This window comes from Dama dama, chromosome 30 (assembly GCF_033118175.1).
Source record: "Dama dama isolate Ldn47 chromosome 30, ASM3311817v1, whole genome shotgun sequence".
NCBI classification, from domain to species: domain Eukaryota; kingdom Metazoa; phylum Chordata; class Mammalia; order Artiodactyla; family Cervidae; genus Dama; species Dama dama.
The window spans coordinates 24,093,667-24,114,298 of NC_083710.1; the positions used below are offsets into that span (position 1 = coordinate 24,093,667).

Below are 20,632 nucleotides of genomic sequence, written 5' to 3' on the forward strand. Positions count from 1 at the left end.
AGGAAATGGCAACCCACTCCAGTATTCTTGCCTGGGGAATCCCATGGACAGAGGAGCCTGGTGGGCTACAGTCCATGGGGTCGCAAAGAGTCGGACACCATTTAGCGACTAAACAGCAACAACAAAGTATGTACAGATGATTGTTGTTGCAAAAAAAGTCACTCTTTTCCTAGGGAAATTTGCTAGTATATCCACTCCCTCCTTTTTTTCACAAGAATTTCCTACTTCAATGGGAGTGTTTAGAAAGAGCACGAGGAGCTAGATGTTTTCACATGAGACTTTAATAATACTGTACTTTGTGTTTACATATTATATAGTCTTGGTACTTCATAACTCATCATCATTTCAAATTTAGAAACCAGTATATGAAAGCACAAGGTTTAGAATCAGCTCTCCCCTGCCCGAGAGCAAGTCATTAATGCCAGGATTGGAACTCAATTACTGACACATGTGTTTGTAGTCCTACAACATTCAAAGATCATTTTCATAACATAAAATGAAGTGTTCAGTAAGTAGGACATATCAATTATCAAACATTCCATTTATTCAAAATAATGTTAAGAACCATGGAGCTTTAATCATACAAATAACTATATTAAACCCCTTATGTGCTCAGTCACTTCAGTCATGTCCAACTCTTTGGGACCCCATGGACTATAGCCTGCCAGGCTCCTCTGTCTTTGTCTTGGGCAAGAATACTGGAGTGGGTTGCCATTTCCTTCTCCAGGGATCTTCCTGACCCGGGGATCGAACCCGTATCTCTTGCGTCTCCTGCATTGCAGGCGGATTCTTTACCACTGAGCCATCAGGGAAACCCCATTGAACCTCACAGGCCTACATTAATATGAATATAGATTAAAGGTGTCATTCAATTAAAATTAATATTTAATATAGATTCATAAATGTTTATAATCTAATATATATAATCTAACATATATAATCTAATTAGTGCCACAAAATGGAATGTATTTCAATCAGAAAGTCAGCAAACGTGTCAGCACACTTAAAAATGTGAACTACAGCTTTAACAATTTTTCACCAACAAGCTGTAATTCCAAAGGGCACAAATGCCTCTGGTCAGACTGCTATGTATGCTATCAAGTGTCTCCTCACTGGAATAAAAGCATCCACTGTCTGCTGATTTGCTCAGGAACTTAAGGTATCCAGTTCTTAAGCAGTGCTCACTGTGGTTTTAATTCCAGCATCTTGAACACTCATATGTCGGGGAGATTCTGTAAGATCTGTCTCCAGGAAGCAGAGGCTACCATGTGGGCGTCAGAAGGAAGATTAGCAAGTGACTGAATCGGCTTCTTGACTATTGTTTTCAAACACTGGTGGGCAGCATTCAAATCTCTGTCAAACTGCTGTCCTTCAGTTCTGTAGAGCCAAATGACTGCAGATGTTTCTAAATTCAACACTGTCCCGAAGTGAAGAGCAAACACAAACAAGCAATTAGGTTATGGAGGACAGTTTTCACTCTCATCTTTTCTGATGACAAAATGTCAATTTTCCTCTCAGATCATCATTCTCCTCCATTCTCAGCCCACGTAGTTCGACCAAGGCTGATCCTACTCCACAACTCCAGGGGCAAGGTCAATCAGAGCACATCATCCCTCAGCCACTTCGACTGACCAGGGATGGGCAGATGACCTGAGGTGGGTCAATAAGCCACAGTCCCAGGAGATTGCTCAACTGGGAAAGAGAAGTTCTATTTAACTGGAGCTGTTGGAAAACATCTTGCCACCATAAGGAGAGAATTCAAATGAAAGTAAAGCCAACACATTAAAAAAAAAAAAAAAAAAGAGAAACAAGAGATTAAAAGAGACTGACTTCAATTACATTTTCTGAGCATGTCAATCTAGCTATGCTTGGACAATAAATCCCAGGATTTTTTAGCTATCTGAATCAATAAATATTTCTTTCTACTTAAGCCATTTGGAGTTGAATTTCTCATGCGTGCTAAGTTGCTTTAGTCATGTCCAACTCTTTGCAACTCTCTGGACTGTAGCCTGCCAGGCTCCTTTGTCCGTGGGATTCTCCAGGCAAGAATACTGGAGTGAATTTCTCTTTATTTGTTCTTAAAAGAGCTTTGATGAATACACAGATAGACTCTGTTCCTTTTATTCCATAATTACTATCTTCAAGATCCCAAAACAGGATTTGGTATTTAATGAACATGGTCCCATGAAATGTTTGATGCAAATTTAGAAAGAGTTCACAGGTAGTTTTAAAGGATGAACTAAAAAAAAAACCAAACTAAAATAAATAAAGGATGAACTAATTAAATAGATCTTTAATTTTCAAATATTTCACATTCTAAAATCCATTGCATGTAAATGGTACACTGAAATTATTCCACATCAGAGATAATGTTGACTATATGTTTTATTTTAAATACAGTTGACTCAAACAGCACAAGATTGAACCTCACAGGTGCATTTATATGCAGATTTTTTCCAGTAAATATGAACTATAGTACTAGAGGCTGAGACGGTAAAAATCTGCCCGCAATGCAGGAGATCCGGATTCAACCCTGGGTCAGAAAGGGCCTCTGGAGAAGGGAATGGCTACCCACTCCAGTATTCTTGCCTGGAGAATTCCATGGACAGAGAAGCCTGGCAGGCCATAGTCCATGGGGCTGCAAAGAGTCGGATATGGCTGAGCAACTAACACTTTCATACTATCCACAGTTAGTTGAATCCATGGATTTGGAACCTTGGAGCTGGAGGACCAGCTATAAAATCATACACAGATTTCTGACTGCTTGGAGGGCCAGCACCTCTAACCCTATCCTTCAGGATTCAAATATACATGAAAATGACTCCCCCCAGACTTCTGGTTCTGTCACTTGGCACATACAGTTTCCCCAAAAGGCCTTGCTACTAAATTCTAAGCAGTAGAACAAACATCCTTTCTGAGCTTGCAAGGGAGTAATGGAAATTTCCATGGGCCAAGAATAAAAGAAACGTGAATTACTTTAGCTGCGTGCCAATACCTATCAAGAAGAGAAAGTTGGTCTCTCTTGAGCTGGGTTTGGGGTAGAAGGTAAAGTTGTCCTTATGAATGTGCAATAGCGGACCTGTACTATACAGTAGTTCCAGTTTGTAGTTGCCCTCTATACCATATACATGTTCTTAGAACACTCATGCCAAGAAGTTAATTTAAAAATTGCAACTGGTCTGAAATATCCATGGACACATGGCAAAAGCAAACAAAAGCCTATTCCACAGAAACCTGTTCGCAACCCATGCCCCACAATAGTACTGCCAGAAAGTCTATTGAAGACAAACTTAGAATATGAAATTTAAAGTATAGTCCACCCTGATATAGTATATATAATGCAGGGCAGAATTAGACTCCAAGAATTTCAGGTATAAATTATAAAATATATGTATCATGGTTAAAGATATAAAAGAAAAAAGTTAGAAAAAAACTCCCAAGAAAAAACAAGCTTGAAAAAGAACCTAATCCTATTTCTGGAAATGACAACTATCACGACAAATTAAAAAACTCAATGGGAAACACATTAATAAACACAGCTGAGGAGAAGATTAGTAAAGTGGATGGTAAGTTTGAGAAAATTATCCAGAATGCAAAATAAAGACATGGGAAATATGAGAAGTTAACTGACATGGACAACAGAATGACAAAGTATGACAAATACATTTCCAGGAGAGATAAGAAAGAACAAGAGAGAAGTAGTCAAAGAGAATAATGGGTAAAAATCTATCCCAAATTGATTCAAAATGTGAATCCTAAGATTCAGGAAATGAAACAAGCTTTGGGTGGAAAAAGTTAAATGAGATCCAAATCTAAACTCATTAAGGTAAAACAACCATATAGGAAAAGAAACCACATAGGTAAAAGCAACCATATAGGAAAAAGATGGCACTCAGTCTGGATAACCAAACAGCTAACTTCCAGCCACCTTCTAAGCCACAACAATTGAAGATAACAGAATAGAATAATATCCTCAAATAACTGTCAACCAAGATTTCTTTTTTAATTCCACTGAACTACCATTTAAACATCAAGGCAAAATAAATGTGCATTCATTTCAAAGCACAGAAAGAATTATCACAGTAGATATTCACTGTCAGATCTTAAAGATATAATTCAAAAAGAGGAAATTCAAAGAAAGAGATGTAAGAAGCAACAGTGAACAAAGAAACTTAAAAACACAGCATAAATCTAAAGATTTGGTTAATCAAAACAAAAGTTTTAACAACTAATGGGGTTCACTAAAGCGAGATGGTTGTAAAACACTGAGGTACAGTCACATGTAGGATGCAGTGGTGTTCTAAGGCATTGCATCACTGAAGACAAAAGTGACAAAGGTGATCAATTTTAGGCTTGTTAAGCATGCCTGTGAGAAATGCAAGGATCATTGTTAAAAGGAGAGAAATACGAGGCCAGAAAAGTGGTTCCACGCAGGACGGAGCAGAAGTGTTCAGCTGCCCCTTCCCAGACCTAGTAAAGTTCCGCAGGCTTTGAGGCCCTTTCCTGTGGCTGCAGCGGACTCCGTCAATGTCCGCAAGATGACAGTTCTGGAGTTTCTGTCCATGGGAAACTTTCTGTGGTATACAGATTTTTTTCAAGTATAGAAATAGTACATAATAGTTCAGAATCAGCAGAGGGAAAAGACATATCAAAACTTTATTGATCCTACTGATAAAAGGTAAAAATGGAGAGAAAAATGATTCAAACATAAAGCAAGATGAATAGAAATCTAAAATGTGGCACAAATAAACCTATCTACAAAACAGAAACAGACTCAGACATAGGGAAGAGACTTGTGGTTGCCAGGATTGTGGGCGGCAGGGTAGAATGACATTCTGGGAGTTTGGGGTTGATAGATGCAAACCATTAGATATAGGATGGATAAACAACGAGGTCCTACTGGACAGCACAGGGAACTGTATTCAATAGCCGGTGATAAACCATAATGGAAAAGAATATAGAAAAGAATGTATATATGTGTATAATTGAGTCATTTTGCTATACAGCAGAGATTGGCACAACATTGCAAATCAGCTACACTCCAAATGAAAAAGCACCAAATAAGTCACTTTTTGAAATACAGTGGTTCCCAGATTGGATATTCAAATTTTATCCAAATGCTAAAAGCAAAACATTTAAAACTAAAAACATCCAAGGTTGAAAGCAAATGAATACTAAATACAAAATAAATCCGGACAAATCATTTTTAGGGATCAAATAAACTGCAACATGAACTATTGCCCAAGAAGGCAGTTTTGTACTTGTGTGTATCTAATATGATAACCTCAACTTACACTCAATCCACAGATAAAGACTAATTTTAATTCATCTTTCTCAGAAACTGATCAGACAACAGGACAATCAGCCTAGAGAGAAAAGATTGAAAATCTTTTCTAATCATAAGCTTGGCCTAATGGAGACAGGCAAATATACATTATTCTCAAACATCTATGGATTAATTATGAAAGATTAAAGTGAAAGTCGCTCAGTCATGTCCAACTCTTTGCGACCCCATGGACTATACAGTCCATGGAATTCTCCAGGCCAGAATACTGGAGTGGGTAGCCTTTCCCTTCTCCAGGGGATCTTCCCAATCCAGGAATTGAACCAGGGTCTCCTGCATTTCAGGCAGATTCTTTACCAGCTGAGCTATGAGGGAAGCCCTATGACTTTATGGTAATGCCACAAAACAAATCTCAATATAAAAGTTTATATCATTCAAATCAGAAAGGAAATAAATGAGAAACCAATAATATAATATAGATAACCTTCCCCAAACAAGTATGACTTAAAAACCCACTTCTAAATAACTCATGGGTCAGTGAAAAAAATAATTGAAACTTTAAATGCTCTATTTGTTGTTGCTCTTCAGTTGCTAAGTCCTGTCCAACTCTTTGCAACCCCATGAACTTCAGCATGCCAGGCTTCCCTGTCCTTTACTACCTCCCGGAGTCTTGCACAAACTCACATGCATTGTGTCGGTGATTCCATCCAGCCATCTCATCCTCTGTTGCCCACTTCTCCTCTTGCCCTCAATCTTTCCCGGCATCAGGGTCTTTTCCATTGAACTGGCTCTTCACATCGATGGCCCAAATATTGAAGCTTCAGCATCAGTCCTTCCAATGAATATTCAGTGTTGATTTCCTTTAAGATTGACTGGTTTGATCTCCTTGCTGTCTAAGGGACTCTCAAGAGTCTTCTCCAGCACCACAGCTCAAAACATCACTTCTTTGGTGCTCAGCCTCCTTTATAGTTCAGCTCTCACAACTGTATGTGATCACTGGAAAAACCATAGTTTTGACTAGACAGACCTTTGTTGGCAAAGTAATGTCTCTGCTTTTTAATATGCTGTCTAGGTTGGTCATAGCTTTTCTTCCAAGGGGCAAGTGTCTTCTAATTTCATGGCTGCAGTCACCATCTACAGTGATTTTGGAGCCAAAGAAAATAGTCTGTCACTGTTTCCATTGTTTCCCCATCTATTTGTCATGAAGTGATGATGGGACTGGATACCATGATCTTAGTTTTTTGAATGTTGAGTTTTAAGCAGCTTTTTCACTCTGCTCTTTCGCCTTTATCAAGAGGCAGTTTAGTTCCTCATTGCTTCCTGACATTATAGTGGTATCATCTGCATATCTGAGGTTGTTGATATTTCTTCTGGCAATCTTGATTCCAGCTTGTGAGTCATCTAGCCCAGCAATTAGCGTGATGGACTCTGCATAAAAGTTAAATAAGCAGGGTGATAATATATAGCCTTGATTTACTCCTTTCCGTACTAAACAATTATGGAAATACCATATTACAATTTGTGGGATGTAACTCCGATGATAAAAGCATAGACTTTAATGCTTATAGAAGTAAAGAATAACCACTTAACCAATGAAAATCCATGAGCTAAGGATTCAAGGCAATAACTTAAGAAAAACAGATAATAAAAAAAAACTAAAAGTTGAACAAAGTTTGACGAGGTGCTAGTTTTTTTTTCTAATTCTGTGTAAAAAGGGAAGCTATTCTTCTCCCTAATAAAAACTCTCTCAGTTGGGTGAGAAGAACCTGGGTTTCTGGCAAAGTGTTTACTAGAAAACATTCTCTAGGAAACCAAACAAACATCCATTCATTCAAGTCAGCAAACAACAGTAGCAGGACTCCGTGTGAGCTAACACACCACAATTACCTTACGGGAGTATCCACAGGTTACCACCCTTCTAGAGTGGTTTTCTCCTTAAAGCATTCTTGTTTCCCTGTCTTTGTGTGTTGCTTATTTATTTCTGCTCGGAAGGTATCAAGGGGCCCCGTAGATAATCTGTCCCACAGGTTTTGAAGTAACCTATTTTGCTGGAGCATGTTGCTTGGAAATGAGAAAGCAGAGGAAAAAAATGACTCTGGACTGCTTTCCCAAGATCCACATCAAGGGAAATTGTCCACTTGCTTTATAGAAGTAATCCAACTCTAAGTACAAAGTGGAAGGATCAAAGACAACACGCAAAAGGAAATTTAAAATAGAAGGAACCACCAAAATGTGTGCTGACGTGTGCCTATTAGCCAGTCTGCAAAGGCATTCATCACCCAGAGAAGATTAAAATGCCTTTAAAGACATATTTGTAGGCTGAAAATCTGAAGCCAATTTCACATTTACTGTAAAGAATCAAAGAAGGCATCTTTGGGGAAAATTATACATACAATAAAATTCCACTGCTGAGCTATACTGGTCCCTGAGGCCCTAGGTAAACTTCAGATCTCTGGCGATCTTTACAAAGTCTCTTTATTTTACTATTTTAGTACAGTATTTCCATTTAATCCTTTCTCAAATATATTAACAGTCAAAGAAAACAAATTAATAGGAATAGGCTTTCCATGGGACTCTTAAGCCAAGGAAGGGAAAAATAAAACAGGTGGTTGCTTCCCTTCCTTTCTGGAAGGTCTGAAGGCCAACTATGGATCCAACAACCGTGACCTCCAACCCAACCTCTACTGCAGAAGGTAAGGGCCGCCAGTGACAGCCTTAAAGCAACAGCATATTAAATGGCACATGGGTTTTCAGTAGAAACTCACATGATCAATATTGGTGATGATTTCACTTATGGTGCTTTCCACTCAATGACAGAGGGCATCCTCCCAGCAGCTTTTATTTAGCAAGTCCCAGATGCTTCCAGAAGTGATGTAATATCCTACACGGTGCTTTGAGTGCTTTGCCAGAATTAGAACACGATGGTGGCTGAGCAATCTAAAAGCAGGTTTTGGAACGTCTAAAGCCTTGTGTAATCTCAGATTTTGGATATGAAATGTATTGATTGCTACAGTGGTCCAAATCGATGGCCAGCACTTATATTTTAAAATGAGTTGAGATAATCTCTCATGACTCAACTAATCTACTGGGACAATGGCCTCAGTCTGTTTGCCTGTTAATAAATCTATTAAATGTATTTCAAATGTGTACCTAGCCTCTAATACATGACTTATTACTATACTGGAAAAAAGGCAGTAAGACATGGCACCTGACCTCTAAAGAGCTTGTAACTTAGTAGAAGGAATCACACACATACAGCATATCTCCCTATGTCCAGTGAAATGTGATGAGTGAGGGATATGGTAAAAAAAAAAAAAAAAAAATCAAAACCCAGTCCTACAGAAGAACAGACATTTATAGACTCATGATCTAAACATTGTACACAGTTCATTCTGTGGGAGAATGCTTTCAATAGCACACCTGATATGTGGTTGCCCAAAATTTGCAAGATGTGCAAGATGAAAAAGTTATGGACAGTGTCTGAACAAAAATGTGACTGTACTTAACACTACCCTTAAAACAGTAAATTTCACTTTTTTTTTTTTCTATTACAATTTTAAAAAAAAATAGTGGTTGAGACTATCAGGTTACTGCCAGCCTTTGTAGAAGGGAGTGGAAATTTGGATGAGGCATCAGCGAAATGGTAGGTGAGGACTGTACAGTTGCTATAAGAGAGATGGTGTTGGGGAAAGCAGTATTTGACTCATAGAAGAAAGAGATGGCCCAGAATTAGAATGAATGATACTGTTACTGAAAGATGTGTGGTCCGGCTGCTCACTGCTCAAAAGCCAATAAACAGGCAGCCCTGACTGATGGGAAGGAAAGTTTGCTTTACTTCAGACGCCGGCAACTGGGGTGGGGAGGGTGGCAGACATCTGTCCAAAGGCCGACTCCCCCCTCCACCCCCCTACCCCGGCATTGGCAACCAGTGGACAGGAGCTTTTATAGATAGAAGTGGGGAGGGGGCTATATGCAGAAACAACACAGTCAGCTCTGACAGTCACCTTCAAATTGATCATCAGTGGTTTGGCCAGCATTATGTTGGTTATCTAGGTACAGTTATTCTTCAGTTCCAGGGTCCACTTGTTCCCATTTCTTTGCAGTCAGTTCTCAGAATTGTGGCAGCTCATGTCCTGAGTACAGTCCGGTCATCATCTAGTTAACTTCTCCACCTTGTGTTTTAGTATTTATGAGACAGCTCACAGGATATGGCTCAGCATATTATCTATAGCCCTTGAGAAAGAACTAAAGGTCCTTGACTATTGTTAATAACTACATTATTATTATTTCATCTCCTTTGACTGTTTTTTTGTTTGTTTCCGTGTTTCTCATTTCTCTGATTAAACTTGTTCTTTGACTAAAATTTTCCATAGACAAAAGGCAAGCAAAGATCGGGGGCTGGTGTGGGGTGGAGGCAAGGACTGTAGGGTCCTGCTCAATTTCAATACCAGCGAAAACCTGGAGCCAAGTTGGGCCTGGTACTGGGAGGGGATCAGTCTGAAAAAACAACAGAGCATCATGTTACCTATTCAGAATAAGCTGGTGCAGAAAGCCTTGAATGCCAGTCAAGTCCCTGGAACTTCTGAGCATGGCACACCAGCATTTGAAGAACACTGGTCAAGCCTATAAGCCTGAGCACCTATTAGGCGCCAGGCTCCAAGCAAGGCTTCTTATACACTGTATTTCACTCAGCCCTCACTATCATCCAGGAATTAGAGATGAAAAGAAATGCTGCTTGGAGAAATTAAATGACATCCCTAAATTGTACAGCAAGTAAGTGGCAGAGCTGAAATTTACCTCTCTCTCAAAACTCAAGTGTTCATCAAAGACTCACCCCAAATCAGAAACTGGGCCAGATGCCAGGGTGACAGAGAGCAGAGCTTGCCATCCAGTGCGGGAGATGGACAAGGGAACAGGAGGGACAGAGCTGCAGATGCCACTGTGGGGTGAACAGAAACACCATGGAAGCCAGCTAAGAGCACCCAACTAGCTCTAAGGGAGGGAAAAAATGTCTGCTTGTGAATTGTTTCATGTTTCTTTTCTGGCTATATTCATGGTGTTTTTCTTAAGGTTAACTAAGCGTTACGAAGCTCAAATTGGCAGTGATCATATCCAAACTGAAGACTGTCCCATTGGTCCTGCCCTCTTCTCTGCAACATATTTGAGACGGCTTGGTTATCTGGAAGGGATTCAAGGCATGGAAGCTTCCATGGCCCATGTAAAGCCAACTCCTAGCTAATCAGAGACCTCCTAGCCAGAGCTCTCCCTTCCTCCGCTCTGTTCTCTCCCACCCAGTGTCAGGGAGGTCTCTTACAAAATCCACCCGACGTGTGCTTTTCTGCATCATACACTGTGTTTATTAGGAATGCACACGTCTGGAACCTTTGAACAACTGAAAATGCACCTGCAAAGTCTAAAAGGGAAGAAAAGCTAAGCTCCTTTTTAGCTTTTTACTGAAAATAAACACTCCCATCAAAACCAAAGGCTTGAAAGCAAAAAGAATCTGGCAACAGGAGTCAGTTTCAAAGCTTGTTTTCTGAAACCAACACCAATGGATAATAAAGTTGCAAATAAAAAAATGATTTTATAGGTTCTATAATACAGATAACTTTTAAACAATATACAAAGAAGGTATTTTTTACCCCCTGCCCCACCACATCACCTTCAAAATCATGTCTAGATCTTCACAAACTATAATTCAATTCATATTCCCTTCACCTCTGGCTTTAAAATAAGTTGGTTCTTTCCAAAACAGTCCTGTCTTGAGCTACTTGCTCTTATAATGGTCTCCACAAACTTGTTTCTTCTCACATTTTCCCTCCCATTCTCCCCAGTGCCTAGCACCCTCTGCAAAGAGTATTAATGAAAGAGCTTTTCCCCAGCTCTCTGTGATAAGGCCTGACCTTAGTGAACATTGGCCTGGACAGCAGACCACTCTCCACTAAAGCTGCCCAGGGGCTGGCTCTACAGGGGAACACAGATCGCGCCCCTGGACCCATCAGAGTACTCACTGCTGCTGCTAAGTCACGTCAGTCGTGTCCGACTCTTAGTGACCCCATGGGCTGTAGCCTACCCGGCTCCTCCGTCCATGGGATTCTCCAGGCAGGAGTACTAGAGTGGGTTGCCATTGCCTTCTCTGTACTCCACACTGGATACACACACAAAAATGGGACTGTCGTTTCTCTATTTTAGAGGGATGTTATGAAAACCACAGTATCAGGAACAGTATACTACAAATTGCCCCAGCTGCTCTTCGTTCATTGGTATCTGGCTTTAAATCACAAATTCACAGGGCCCAGAACAGTCACCAGTGGCCTAAACTCAAGGTCAGTCTCAAATAGATACGCAACTACATATTAATAAAACACTCAATGAAGAACCATGGTATCTGCCAGTCACCATAAAAAGTCTATCGTCCACAGGAAATTAAACATTTTTACTTGTGGTGTACCCAGTGTAAACGCTCACAAGTAACTATGGTTCCTTATGCATTTGCTTTGGGTACGGTACCATTTTCATTAGAAAAGTCCAGTGAAAAGCACTTTGTGATGGATACAAGCACTCGATTCAAGTGCACTCACAAGGCAAACCCCAAAATTGTAAAATAAAGCACAGCAGCATTTCCACAAGACATGACACATTTAAGTATTTAGTTTTGTTTTAGAGCCATCTTGCAATATCTTTCCCCAAATGTTGATTTCGGAAAGATTTTACGTCCTGGTTTTCATATCATTCACCTTTAAGGAAAGACAAAGCCCCAACGAAGCTACTTCTAGGGTTGTTACTGAGCCTTTTCCTGACATAAACATGCAATTTTGTCCCAAATAAAGAGCACTCCCCTGGCCATGGCTACTAATAATATAACCATGAGAATTTACTTATTCAATAGGAATATTAGACATTTGTAAAGACGCCATTCTCAAATTTGCAGAAACTGGCTTTGTTAACCAATATTTATGGGGGAAAAAAGTATTCATCAATGTCTTCCTCTGAGTAACTCAATATTCACACTTGGAATTTGCAAAGAGCCTTAGCAATGACTGTGAAGCCAAAGCCAACGGTTTTACAACCACTACTCTTGCTCTGTGGAATGAGAAAACCAGCTCAGACCACTGAACGTGACGAAATTATTGGTACCAGAATTAGTTAGTTGAATTCATAGGCAAGTTGAGCTCATAGGCAAGTGAGCAAAGGCAGACAGGGAAGTTTTTCTGCCTCCAAAAGCTGGCATCAGCCATAATTTCCATGAAACCTGCTTCGGAACAGAACTCTTGGAAACCATAAATGTCTTCAACTATCAAAGGAAGATAGACAAAACGCAATAAGAGTGATTTCATGATTGGCTGAGTTAACTGTCTCTATGGGTTGGTCACTTTTGGCAGTCTTTAAAATCCTAGACTGGCTTCCTTCTGGTGCTCCACACATTTCTATGCTCCCTTTGGATGGGCAGTATTAAAGCCTCTTTGCTAGTATTACTAGTTTGATAATGATTTCCCACATTTATCTGGGCTTTTTGTCACTATGTAAGGTAACCATGAGAATTTCCCTAGCGGTTCAGTGGTAAAGAATCCTCCCGCAATGCAGGAAACACAGGTTCGATCCCTGGTCTGGGAAGATCCCCTGGAGAAGGAAACGGCAAGCCCACTCTGGTATTCTCGCCTGGAGAATCCTACAGACAGAGGAGCCTGGTGGGCTACAGTCCATGGGGTTGCAAAGAGTCAGACACGACTTAGTGACTAAACAACAACAACAAAGGTGACCATGATTTAAGGAGACACAAGTCATTCAGTGTTATGGACTGAACTGTATTTCACCAAAATTCATACGTTGAAAAACTAACTTGCAATTGGACTCTATTCAGAGATAGGATCTTTAGGAAGATAATTAAAGTTAAATTAGGCCATACCCCTAATCCAGTAGGATTAGTGTCCTTACAAGAATAGGAAGAGACATACGAGATATCTCGCTCTGTGCACAGAGGAAAGACCCCATGAGGACACAGGCAGAAGGTGGCCATCTACAAGCCAGGAAGAGAAACATCCTAGAAACCAAACTTGCTCTTAGACTTCCCAACCTCCAGAACAGTGAGAAAATAAATGGCTATAGTTTAAGCCACCCAGTCTGAGGCATTTGGTTATGGCAACCCAAGCTAAGATACTCAGGTTACAGCTTGACTGTTGTGACCCAAGCAGCGTGCAGACGCACGGCAGGTATGACCATGCCCTCTCAACTGTGCACGCTCATGTACCTGATTTCAGTGTGATGTTCACCACACCCCCATGAGCCAGCACTGTGAAAAGAAAGTGAAAGTGAAGTCGCTCAGTCGTGTCCAACTCTTTGCGACCCCATGCCTACCAGGCTCCTCCATCCATGGGATTTTCCAGGCAAGAATACTAGAGTGGGTTGCCATTTCCTTCTTCAGGAGATCTTCCTGACCCAGGGATTGAACCTGGGTCTCTCGCATTGTAGGCACACGCTTTATCATCTGAGCCACCAGGCAAGTCCAGCACTGTTACTGGTATCAATGGAAAGAGTCAGACAAAGCCACGTTTGAATCATGGGCTACTACTTCTTGAGCAAAGCTCTAAATTCCTCTGCGCCTCAGTTTCCTCCCATAGTAAATTTTTATCAAACTGGTTAACTCCATCTTCTCCACCAAATTTAACAAGACTCAGTTTTGTTAAGCATTTTTTCATCCACCATGTACAGACTCATTTCATGTTTTGTTTTATTGTTTTGTTTCGCATGAGTTTGATGACTTTTTCCCTGGTGGTTCAGCAGTGAAGAATCCACCTGCCAAAAGCAGGAGATGCAGGTTCACTCCCTGGATCAGGAAAATTCCCCCAGGGGAGGAAATGGCAACCCACTCCAGTATTCTTGCCTGGAGAATCCCATGGACAGAGGAGCCTGATGGACTATACAGTCCATGGGGTTGCAAAGAGTTGGACATGACTTAGTGACTAAACAACAACAACACAAAAGGAATATGAAGTGTTGGCTTCTTTAAGAAAACAGTAAACTACTTTAAGGATATGTATTATTATTGTGGTGAGGGTTTCTCTCCTTTCATGCCGGGAAATTTCAGTCCCTCAATTCTAGTGGTCTGATAGGCGAATCACCTGGTGGTCACATCTCTAAGTCAGTCATTGGCCATGGGCTAATGCTGACCTCTGGAAAGTCACTTCCTGGAAATGTCTTTGGGTTATTCAAACTGTTTTTGTCAACAACCTCAGAAAAGTAAATACAGAGTTTATGAGTCAGATCCATCAGTATCAAGAATGAACTGTAACAGTCAATAAAGTCTACTGAAGAAGATTGAGGCATCAGTCTCTTAATATTAATACTAATAAAAGTTCAAAAGTATTGCAGTTTACCATGAGCAGCCAGTAGCTAAGACTTTATATGCATTATCTCAATAACCTTTATAGGTCAAATACCACTGTTCCCACTTTACAGGCAAGGAGACTGAAGCACAAGAAGGCTAAATGACTTGGCCAAGAGTCTGCAGCAGGAAGCAGCAGAGCAGGTTTGAAATGCTCCATGGGACCAGTTTGCTATGCTGTTCATCTTCCTCCTCTCTGTGGCAAGTAACACTGTGGAGGGATCTGATGTTGGGGAAATTTCCACACACTTTTAAGTGACACAAGTGTTGTTTCCTTTAGCACAAATCCTCCTGAAGCCATTTTGTGTATAAAATCAACCTGCATGGTCTTAATTTAAAAATATAGAAGACACGCACCCAAATCACTTGAATCAACACTAGTAATGATGATGCCAAGTCTGTATAACCAGCCCCCTCCCCGGAAAGACAGACTGCTATGTCCTTGAGTCTAAGTGCTTTATAATTGTTACCCTACAATCCAAACTGAGATACTGCCTTCTCTCCTAACAGTAAACCAAGCAAAATTTCAAGATGCTAACCAGGAGACAAATCATCCAGAGAAACCACTTCTCTGTCTTCTGAAAGCATTGGCTGTTCTCAGGAGCCCTGAAACTCATTATTCCCCTGAAGGTGAACAGCAGAGTCCTGTTTGCAAGCAAGTTGAGATCCCTTGTTCCTAACGAGGACTCTGGATGCCTCTAAAAACACTGGCAGCCATGCACCCAGAAGTCTGCATGTTTGCTTGCGATGGAGAAGAAAGGGACCAGGACTCCAGGGGTTGGATGAATGAGGGAAGATTTGAGCATATTTATGGATTAAGGGAACTGGCAGAGGGAACGTACTGGAAAATACAAACTGAGAGGAGAGAATTGAAAGAAAAAAGTCCAGGGGTAGAGTAAAGATTTGCTCTAGCACTTAAGAGAAAGAATTTATTTGGGGGGTGGGCAAGGGTGGGAACCACACAGTATTTCTTTATTAGTGGCAAGAAAGGAGATAATTGGAAATGAAATCTTTTAGGTAAAATGAAAGATACTTGTGTCAGATGGCCTCAATTTTCTCAGAAAAGGAGTGAGAGGGCTGGGGTTTGGATGAAGAAAGTTTGCAGAGAGTGGAAAATGTTTAGGACAAAAAGTCAAGTAGAGAGGGTTAAGAGGATTACCAAGTAGAAGGGGCAGCTGCGTTAACCTCCAGTGACATGAGCTGTAGTCCAGAGCAGGGGGCGGCCTTCTGTTAAGCTGGGTCAGGTCCTCTGACAATGGTTTTCTGGCCTGACCTTGCCTCTGTGATTTACCAGGGTCCTCGCTTCAGTCATTTCAACAGCTGCCTTTTTGCCTGCAAGATAATCCAAGGTCCTCAGCATGACCCAGAGGCCTTTTGCATCTGACCCCACCTAACTCTCCAGCATCCTTTTTTTTTTTTTTTTTTGCCTTCTGCCATACTGAACTAATTTTAGTTCCCCCAAAGCCCTAGGTCCTTTCATTGCTTCTGGGCCTGAAATCCCACAGCTCCTCAGAAATGTTTTTTCCCTTTAATGCTTGGAGAATAAACATTCTTAAAAAAAAAAAAAGGTTACCTCCTCCAAGAAGCCTTCCTGGATCACCTAATGTAAAACTGATCACTCAGCTTTTCCTTTTGTCAACCCGTCTGTGCCCTGTGTAGGTTCCTGGCATGACAGAGTACTTCCTGTTTCATTATTCTAAGATGCATGCTTTTTCACATTTCAAAAATCTCTGAAATGAGGATATGTCTTATATTTGATAGTGTGTTACGGTTTAATTGGTAGGATTTTTTTTATTATTATTATTATTTCTCAGTGGTACCAAAAAAGGTGCATCCTACCTCAAGAGCATTGGTGAAATGCAGCTTCGTTTTTAAAAACTTTTTAGAATGAAGCAGTGATTTGCATCTGGAGGTGATCTCGTTTTCTCTCCCAGCACACACACTTCAGCAATATTTGGTTCTGTCCACTGGTGGGGAGGGTATGCTGCTGGCATCTACTGGGTAGAGGCAGAGGATGCCCAGGACCACCAGCCCCCCAACCATACACACACACAAAGAATCATCCTGCCCAAAACGTCAGCAGTGTGAAAGTTGAGAAACCCTAGTTTAGGGTGACAATATTTATTCAGGTATATGCTATGCTTTATTATATTTGATTTTAAATCAATCTCCTAAGAGTATAAAGTTCAACCTAATATATATCAATGTTTTCCAAACGTTGGCTTGTAGAGCAAGAACAGCAACTCTTGAGAAATGCCCTTTCTTCATCACCCCTCCCCCATGTCCCTCCACTAGACTCCCCAGAGAATGAACGAAGCAATATTAGGGATCAAAATTGGAAGGCCAGAGGGTCTAAAAGTGATCTGTGACCTTAAACAAATTAGGAGAGTTAACAGCAAGGCCAAGACTGGATCCCAGACCCCCAGATTTCCCCGCACCCACGCAGCCTAGGAGGCAGACCGCTCTGCTGTCTGCCTAAATCCGCTAACACAGTTTGGTACCTTAAGAGGAAACCTGTGCCCTTCAAATATGAGCAGCGCGACTTAGCAGGAGTTTAGCCTGAGTATTCACGCTTCAACACCAGGCACCCACGCCTCTCTGGTGCTACTTTATGAGAATTTAGGTTGATTCTGTAAGGCCCCCGAGCTCTGTGGGGAATTGGATTTATGCAAAAATAACTGCGATTCATAAGTGTGAAGGAACTTCAAATACCTGTAGGTGATTTCGTCATACAAACGGCAGAGGGAACGGAATACATGTATTTGAGGCTGCAGGGGAGAGGTTATTAATTTGGAAGGAGAGCAGGCGGAGCGGTCCTCCACGCCCAGAAGCTGCATGTGTGAAAAGGGCCTCGCGCTGGAGCTGGAAGCTGATTCATGTGAGCGAGGGAGGGGTCGCAGAGGAAGGTTTTGGCAAAGCCTTTCCGTGTCTCGGTGCTTCAGTCAGGTGGGCACCGATTGCCCCCTCCTCCGAGCACCACCTTCCTCCTTCCCACTCCAAGGGCTGGATCACTGGGGGAGGCTCCACTCTGGATCCTGTGGCCCAGCCTCGTGGCCGCCAACCCCCCTCTCCACCCTGCGCCGCCGCAGGGGGACGGATGCCGGAGGCCAGGCTCACCTTCAGGCGGATGGGAAGGACCGCTCCTGCTGGAGGGGGCCCAGGAGCCTCTGTCTGCTCCACTCTGACCAGCTCCGAGGGCCAGCGCGCTGCGCGTCGCCAGCCAGGGTGCAGGGCTCACGGCCTCCGGGGAAGCCCAGCAGTTCCGCACCCCCTTCGGCGCCTCGCACAGCTCCCACCTCGGGGGAGCTCGCCTGCTCCCTAGGACCCCAGATTCCTGATCCCCCCGGCTCCCGCCCTCCTCTTCGCGCCCTCGCCTGGGCCCTGCCAGCCCTGGGCCTGAGCGACACGCTGGGGCGGTGGGCACGTGGTCTAGGTCATGCGGGCTCCCGGGGGCACCCGGACGGTCCCCCGAGCCCCACTCCTGCTGCAGCAGCTGAAGGGTGTGCAGAGCCACCATCTGATGGCCGGTGGAGGCCTCTAAGGGCGCGGGGCTGGTCCTCGCCCCCGCTGCCGGCTCGTTGCGCTCCACCCGGGCAGGTGCAGCCGCAAGCGATGGAGGCGGGGGCGCGTGGGGTCGTTGGGGTCATTTTCCCAGCCCGCCACTCCTCTGCCTCCCGGCCTCTCGGCATGTGGGGCCGGCCCCGCCCCGCGCCCGCGGTCAGTGACCCGCGCTGGCCCCAGCATTCGGTTCGAGTCCGATTGGACTTGTTCCGACTCCAGACTGCCTTAAGTCCTGCTCCCCCCGTGCACTAGAAAACCGGCCAGAAGCTGCGCGCCGGTTCCGCCTCCTCTCCAGGGCTTGGCTGGGACAACCTGCCGCTTGGTGCGGAGGCATCCATCCAGGGGTACCCCGCCCCATCTCCTTTGAAGGAGGCCTACCTGAGACCCTATGGGGCCTGGGATCGGGGAGCACGAGTTAAAGACCCAACAGGAAACGAAAAGTGTGCAGGACCAGAGGAAAGCTCACGAAACCAAGACGGTGCTTAATCCCCCTCCCACCCTTTCACAGCCCTAGGGGAATTTTCAGGGACTTCGTGGAGTAGCCTTCAAGGCCCCTGTCCCCCACACAGAAGAAAGGGACTGTGTATCCTCAGGCCCCTTGTGCTGGGAAGGCCTTCGGCAAAGTTGCGTCAGGGCGCAGCCCGGCCTGCTTGCATAGCAACTGGGGAAGCAAGGGCTTGGCACTGCCTAGATGAGGAGCCTCAATGTTTTTTTGTGAAACTCCCGAAGGACTTAGGCAGCAGAGTTTGAAGCTAAATCCTTTTACCAGCCATGAACCCGGGACAGCTGTACAAATAGTTGCTGGTTTTAATTAAACCTAACTTCAGCTACTTCCTTGACTTAGGAAAAAGAACTGGCAAATTTATGCTTTGATAAATTGGAAACTATTGGTGTGTGATTACACTTAAAAAAGAAAAAAAAAAGACATTTGAGGGGACTGGTAGGGAGGACTGTCTCAGAGCGGAGTGATTTCCACTCTTTTCCTGCATGGGAAACAGTTTAGAATCTAAATTTTAGATAACCCCACAACCAAGTAAAATGGGACAAGGGTCTAGGCTGATGGCAGACAAGTACACCCTAGCAGACCCAGAGGATGGGGTTTCATTCTTCCTTTAGGAGGGAAAGTCCATCTTTGAGGCTGTGAAGTAAGATCTGGGGAGGCCCTTGCATGGGAAAGTTTCTCCAGGGAGTTCGTTAGTCTGGAAGTGTGGTCATCAGAGATACAGGGGGGATTGGGGGTCCTTGAAGGTCCCTTTAACTCTGGGATAATATGACCCCATATAATCCTCCCAACTCTCCAGCGAAGGTTCCTTCTCATGCTCAGTATTTTCTTCGCCTATGAAAACAAATCTGAATGCCAAGGTAAAGAAAACCTTTCTTAAACAAAAACAAGTATGTTCACACTAATTATAACTCAGTGAAAATGCATGTCTGTGCATTGACAGAGAGGAAATTACTTTGGAGGGAAGTAAATAGTTTAAAGTTGATTAGATTCTCTTGAAGTTACTTAAGTTCATAATGAAAAAGAGAGAAATTCTTCTTTATGTTTTTTTTTTTTCCAATCCTCAAACATTGAACTACATTAGTTCCCAGAGACTAACCGGGAATAGCAAAAACTAACCCCTAACCCCTAATTTTCACAGAGCATGTCAGGTCTCCAGGGTTGCTCCTCTTTCCAGATACATAGGAAATCCTAGTGGACCCACTGTTCCACTATCAAATGTCTGACTGTGAAAGCTTCTTGACAGATGGAATTCCAGCCAACTGCAGAATTGAGATCACCCAATGCAGACTGACCTGAGGCCCCACTGTTCAAGATACCAGCCTGACTCAGAGAGCCATAACACCAACGGAACTGCCGGAGGTAAGTGAGATGCGGCCAGAAAACCATGGGGCCTGGCATAGGATGATACGTGAGGCTTCATTAGCTGCCATGTTTTCTGGTATCAGAGAGCACTGGATTATCTGGAAACTCAAAGCTTTGTCTGTCTTGGCCATGACACGTTTTCCTTTGCCATGACCTTGAAATGGCTGATGATATGAGGCCCCAACCGAGGAAAAGGATCCATAAACTATTGAGGTGAGTCCCTAGCAGAGCAGACCTACCCTTGATCTAAAACACTCCCAAAGTTATATATGCTGGGCCAGCAGGCCAGGCAATTAATTACACAGTTCCTACTCCCTGTACGAGCAATCTGAAGCCACTGGACAATAAAAGTCACATCCAAAAGAATGAAGGACTGGACTCCTGGGATTTTTGCCTCACGGTATCTATCTCCCTGTTTTATACAAACCACACCCTAATTTCCCAGGAGCTGTTCTTTCTCCTCCAGGCTCAGTCCATGTCCTCAGGCGGGATGAACCCGTTCCACAGAAGAAGTGAACTGGAGCATCTAGGCTGAGGC

At 42.9% G+C, this 20,632-nt stretch overlaps 1 protein-coding gene across 1 annotated transcript; it reads right to left on the reverse strand.

The window, feature by feature from the left end:
• Positions 1-1,214: 1,214 nt before the first annotated feature.
• On the reverse strand, positions 1,215-20,225 carry DLEU7 (deleted in lymphocytic leukemia 7). The gene is given in 5 exon segments (XM_061133318.1): positions 1,215-1,376; positions 1,378-1,435; positions 17,796-17,980; positions 17,983-18,249; positions 20,079-20,225. Coding segments are annotated over 5 exon segments (819 nt in total).
• Positions 20,226-20,632: the final 407 nt, after the last annotated feature.